Raw genomic sequence first — 6,171 nt, 5'->3', positions numbered from 1 at the left:
GATACATTGGAAATAATGGCCATTTGAACATAAAATTAAAGGATAGCTAGATGTCCATTACCCTCTGGATTCATTCTTTAATATTCTTGGAAAGAAATAAAATCTGATTATGCACTGTGCACACCTTATCAGTTATCATTAACAATTCTATTAAAAAGAAAGTATATGAAATCTAATGGCCATTTTAACACAAAATTAAAGGATAGCTAGATGTCCATTATAAATGCTGATCAATCTAGTTTAAGTTTCATAATAATAATAAGATAATAATTAACCACTAGAATAATTAACCACTAGATTATGAGTCATAATACACATTGCTTCCAAAATGGAGTTCCAGTTCCAGTGATGAATGCAGATCCAACTCTTCAAGAGCAGGGGGTTTGTCCATCCAAAGCTTGACTTTAAGTGATCCAATTGAGTCATTGGAGGCATGATCACAGACTACTTGAAATATCGATATTTTGAAGTAACTTTCTTGGATACATAATTATGATTACTCTTGTCTAAAATAAATTAGATATACATGCAGCATAGAAGCATTTGAGATTGAATGACTTTTGTCTGTGAATGAAAGTATAAGACATTTTCTTGCTTCTAATTTATATTGTCTGAACTGAAACAGTATTGTCTTTGTATGACCAATGTCTTCAATGCATCAGTTTAAAATCCGAAGATAAATGAGAAAAAAAGTAATCTATTATGACTTGAAAAGTACTACACAAAACTGTCAACCTAACAAACTAAAAAATGTAGTATGTTATAGAACATCAATCCTGATAATGTTCCTTAAACAAGTTGCATGAATTTAGAACCAAGAACAACATGGATTCTTCAACTTGTTCCATTTATTTATGCTTCATCTTGCCACATACTAACAAAGCAGTGGAACACAGGTATTCAAACAACAGTTTTTATGAATCATTCAAATCATAAGAAAATATTACAAAGCTTACTGCATTCTACTCTATCTGTCTGGTTCATGCAGCTTATGAAGAATACACAAAGATGCAATCAAATGATGATCAAATACATACTTAATATTAGCTACGCAAATCAAATCTTGCGAAAATCAACGGAAAGCGTTTGATTCCACTGAAACAAGTTTACATGAAGAAAGAACCACAACAATAGCATGCACTCCTTTTGTCTTCAATTCATCAAGTGCGCTGTTTTTCATCCACTTAGGCCTCTTCTGAAAATAAGACCAAAACAATTACTTTCCTTTTCAATATTGTTACTTACAATTCAATTGATAAAATTGAAATTGGCCAATAGTTTTCACAGAATCATTGAAGAAGTAAAATTGGTAAGAGTTTGTTTTAGAGACAGATTGTCAACTCTGGTTATAGTATAAAATGTTTCAGTTCACAAACAAACACATTTCATAGCAAAACATACTCTGTTAGTTATTCCGGTTGAATAATCATATCTCAAAAAAGTAAGCACCACACTTGAATTTCCCATTCATAGTATCCCAAGTATAGCAGTAAAAGATTTGGTTTAACTTTATTCAACAAATGTGCAAAAGATTTGATTTTGTGCAATCTTTACTTGAGAGCGTAGCTGGAAACAATATCAAAGACTAAACATTAACAATTTGTATTTAAAAAATAATACATTAAATCTCATGAAGACGAACGTAGCTGAGATTGATTATTGGCTTTGTGTTGAGAATTGTCGAATAAAGTTATTAACCAATAAGATGATATATATGAAAATATTTAGAGATGTGTTTGGATTGTGAACATAATTAAACAATTATGAAAGAGAAAATCATACCTGAAACATTATGAAGGCAACTTGTCTTCATATTTTGAGTTGGTCATTTATTTGTATGACAGGAATGTGAGCAATTTTGGACCAATTTTCCTTCCTTTTATACCTTTCTTCTAACACAGGGCAATCTCTGATGGTCAGCCGCTTAAGAGAGGTAGGGAGGCTGTCTTCTGGTAATGACTCTAGTTGTTTACAATCATCAAATTGAAGTGATTTCAGCGAGGAAGGAAGGCAGTTTTCTGGCAATGACTTTAGATGTCGACAATCAACAAAGTCGAGATTTTGGAGAGAGGAGAAGTGTCGAAGCCCACTTCCTTCAAAGGACATATTATCACCGACACAGAGAGACACAAGGGAGATGGGGAGCAACGAAGCGACCGTCGAGGTGTTTTCCATTTCACCGCTTTCTTGAATTTTCAATCTTGAAAGAGCGGTTAGGTCTTGGAGACACCATTCATTTACATGCGGCTTTGTTCTTCCGAAAGAAATATCAATTGTTTGTAATTTGGAGGGTAGACAGACTCCTTCACAAAATGACAACTCTCCCTGACAGCAAAGATTCAAATGTTCAAGATTGGTGAGCGTGTCCAATCGAAGATTGACATTAAGTGATCCAACTGATGTGATTTTAAGTGATTGGAGGGTTGACTGCCGATTAGAAGGACTTTCTGAAATAAAAATGGAATTCATACTCCTACAAACATGAATGGAAAGTGTTTGGAGCGCAGGGAAACCATCAAGTGGAAATGATGTAAGTGAATCACAGCTATCCCACATATAAAGACTCACAAGTGATGTGTAATTTTGAAATGTTTCGAAAGGCATGAAGGATAACTTCCTACACCCATCAATATCAAGTGACTGCAATGAAGCGGGTAGACCATTTGTGGGAAACGCAGTAAGAGATTGAATATGTCTGAGTTTCAAGTGAGTAAGACAAATACTACTCGTGATTGTTTTAGAAATAAACATTGGGTAACTTTCAGCAGCAGCTGCATGTTGCAAAGGAGAGTCGGTCGAAAAAACTTCATGATTAAAATCTTTTTTAATTGTCACTATTTTGATTGCCGATAGCCAATTCAAAGTATGGGTAGTTTCCAATAGCTTATAACAACCTTTTATTTCAATGTCTTCCATGCATGAAAGGTGGTCAGGCAAATCTCCTGTTAGTACAGGACAATCACGTAACACCATAGTTCTAAGTCGAGGAAATGCAAAATTTATGCCTTCAAAGGAAATCCAATCCTTCCAATTTGGCATGCTGTGAAATTTCATATGCTCAAGGGAAGGAAATGGTTGGAAGGTAGAACTGGAACATTCTCCTTCCTCAACACAATAGAACTCTGGGCCAATGGTCTCCAATAACAACAAATTCGATATACTAAGCTTCTTGAGGGAAGGTAGTTGGCCTAGCGGTGGAAGTGTCATGCAGTATTCACAATTACGAATCTCAATGGACACCATGTTAGAAAATGAAGAATTTCCCAACCAATTCGGAAAACTTGTCCCTCCATACAAATCAATGACCAGGCTCTTCAAGTTTATTGGTGGTTGCAACATTTCGAGCACAATTTTCACTTTCAGTGAATCTTCACTTTGTTTTCCCCATATTAGCTCTAACTCCTCAATTTTCTCTTTGTTTTTCAGGTTGGCTTCTTCTGCCTCTTTTGCATCAACGATATTGTTAAGGTTTTTTATGGTAAATTTTCCTTGTAGGTTTGGGAATTTCCCTAGTTCTTTGATACTTAACCCTTTATTTCGCTTACCCACTAAAAAAACAGACAAAGTTTGGAGGTTTTCTAGCTCACCAATTTCCATAGGCAACTCTTTTATGGCAGTCCCACTTATATCAAGGTGACGTAAGCTGATTAAATTTCCCATATGCACTGGCAATTCAGTGAGACTGGAGCAACCTAATAAATTCAAAGTTTGCAAATTGTAAAGGTTACATACTGTATCAGGCAAGCTTTTGATTTTAGTGAAGGACAAATCTAGATATCGCAATTGAACCAAATTACCAATTGAATCTGGTAGCTTGGTGATGTTTACATACTTTGAAAGCGATAACACCCGCAACCTTTTGAATGTTGGCAACAAATCATCAACCACCTTAATGGACAAGGCAGCTCTAAACCAATTACTAGAAATGGGTAGGAAGCTTCGCAAGCATTTTAAATTGTATAAATGCTTGAAATTCATGAAAATATCATACGCTTCTTGATTATATGATAAATGTCGAACCTTTTCAGGAATGTCACCACATTCAGGCCTACGACAAATTTTTTCAGATACGGATGTAGCTAAGTCGTTTATAAGGTCATGCATGACAAACAATTTTCCAGGAGCACCATCATTTGATTGTTGAATTAAGGACCTAGACAATAATTCAGCAAAGCAACCATCACCTACTTCCTCTGGCAATTTTACCTCGTCAGAATAATCAAGGAAGCCCTCTGCCATCCACAACAAAACCAATTTCTCCCTATCAAGTGGATAATCTTTTGGAAAAATTGAACAATATGCAAAACATCTTTTCAAATGAGAGGGAAGATATTGGTAACTCAAATGTAATGCAGGCATAATATTATCATTTGGTAAGTTCCATACATTGCTGTTCAAAATATCAGTCCACGCCATTGTGTCTACCCTTGAGCGTAGAAGTCCTCCCAGAGTTTTTGCAGCTATTGGCAATCCACCACACTTTCTTGCAATCTTCCTACCAATCTTTTCAAGGGTTGTGTTCTTACTAGGATGATGTTCATCACTACCCAATGCATGTTTTGAGAGTATAGACCAACAATCTTCATGTGACAGAGGGTCTAATTTAAAAATAGGAAATGTCTTTGTCATCTCTGCAACTTTTTGTTGACGCGTTGTTATAATCACCGAACTTCCAGGGTTTCCATCAACAAGAGGACTTACTAGCTCATCCCAATCATTGTAACTATCATTCCACAAATCATCCAGCACAAACAAAAATCTTTTCTTCCTCGTGATTTTATTTAATTCAACTCGAAGAATATCAAGGTTATCGCTTTCCCAGACTTTTGAAGCAGCTGATGTTGTATTTCTAACAACAGATTCAAGGAGAGACTTGGTTACTCTCACAACATCGAAGTCCTCTGATACACAAACCCAGACTTTGAAATCAAAATGTTGTTCAACTTTTTCATTATTGTAGACCAGTTGTGCAAGAGTTGTTTTTCCGACACCTCCCATACCCAAAATTGCAACAACACCTAAGTTATTACTTCTGCTGGTGCCACAGTCTGATACAAGCATATTGATGATTGTATCTTTATCATCATTCCTACCGACCATGACAGATTCATTAACCCCTGAACTTGAAGGTGGTCTTCGAGAAACTCTAGCAGTTTTTGTTTGCAATCCAAGGGTATCTTTATGTTGTGCAAAAGGTTCAAGTGTTTCACACATGATCTTCAATTGGGAATTCATATCTATATAGAAGTTTTTGAAAGGAGATGAAAGAAAGTTCCACACCTTATTAGTTCTGTTTCCAGCTTTAGTATTCTCCATGTTGCACCGAAGGGAGTCGTAAATTATTTCATTGACCAAATCCTCAGCATCTAAGACAACATCTTTCAAGTCATCTAGCCATTTTTTGACAGCAAGATTGTTGATCTGCCTTTCTTCTGCATCATCCAGCACAGCCTGAAGAGTGAGCAAGTTTGTTTGTAACTTTCTTAAGAGGGAGACATCCAACTTGGTGTTTCTGATATAATCAAGAAACTCTGTTGAAGCAAGTTTCTCAACTAAGGTTTGAAGAGTTGCAGAGAGAAAAGCACCTCCTATCATAGTTGCAGCCATCTTGTTTGGATTTTGTTAAAGCAAATCAACTAGTAAGGAAGTTGTATCTTAATAGCTGAATTTTGAAAGAGAGTAAGAGGTATGAATATTGAGAGATAAGGAACAACGACTCAATGGCATGAGAATGAATGGATAAGAGTAGTGTTTTTGGATGAATGGTTGGCTGTAAAAGGTAGACAGACACAAGAAGACTCACATGTGAATGAATAGTACATGGGCCCATAACCAATGAAATTGCTCAACCTCATTTAGTGCATGGGCCCATAACAAAAACATGACACAACCACACAGTCAAATATGGTGTCCTAGACTACTGTTGTGTAAAGACTACTTTTCTAACGCAAGGTATTCTTTATTAGTTCTGTTATTTCTTACAATATTGCATCATAACCTTAATTGTGGCGTCTTCAAGGCTTGCATGATTCAGCTATTAATTAATGCTTGCATACTATTTCTACTAAATATTGATACTGTTTTTTATCTATATTAGTGGTCTGGTTAAGTTAAAAGTTCTTATTTGAAAGAATTGATTGTTTTATGCTAACCAGAAAATTTTGGGACTTA

The 6,171-nt window shown here is 35.6% G+C and overlaps 1 protein-coding gene across 5 annotated transcripts; it reads right to left on the bottom strand.

Moving 5' to 3' along the window:
- Window positions 1-269: 269 nt before the first annotated feature.
- Window positions 270-5,778, bottom strand: LOC131643022 (putative disease resistance RPP13-like protein 1). Of its 5 annotated transcripts, none has more exons than XR_009296115.1 (3): window positions 1,783-5,778; window positions 1,402-1,566; window positions 270-1,195 (listed from the first exon to the last, which is right to left on the bottom strand). XR_009296115.1 is itself a non-coding variant. In XM_058913173.1 (3 exons), the coding sequence occupies exons 1-2, from the start codon at window positions 5,605-5,607 to the stop codon at window positions 1,810-1,812; spliced, it is 3,693 nt and encodes a 1,230-aa protein (XP_058769156.1). In that variant the 5' UTR covers window positions 5,608-5,778; the 3' UTR covers window positions 271-1,195; window positions 1,783-1,809. The 5 variants fall into 5 exon arrangements, 3 of the variants coding, with proteins under 3 accessions (XP_058769156.1, XP_058769155.1, XP_058769153.1); XR_009296116.1 differs by having other exon boundaries at window positions 270-1,192; XM_058913173.1 differs by lacking the exon at window positions 1,402-1,566 and having other exon boundaries at window positions 271-1,195; window positions 1,783-3,692; window positions 3,798-5,778.
- Between the last annotated feature and the right edge of the window lie 393 nt (window positions 5,779-6,171).

Source organism: Vicia villosa, unplaced genomic scaffold, assembly GCF_029867415.1.
Source record: "Vicia villosa cultivar HV-30 ecotype Madison, WI unplaced genomic scaffold, Vvil1.0 ctg.006605F_1_1, whole genome shotgun sequence".
NCBI classification, from domain to species: Eukaryota; Viridiplantae; Streptophyta; class Magnoliopsida; order Fabales; family Fabaceae; genus Vicia; species Vicia villosa.
Note: the sequence above shows the minus strand (reverse complement) of the source record. Positions and strands in the feature narration are given on the sequence as shown.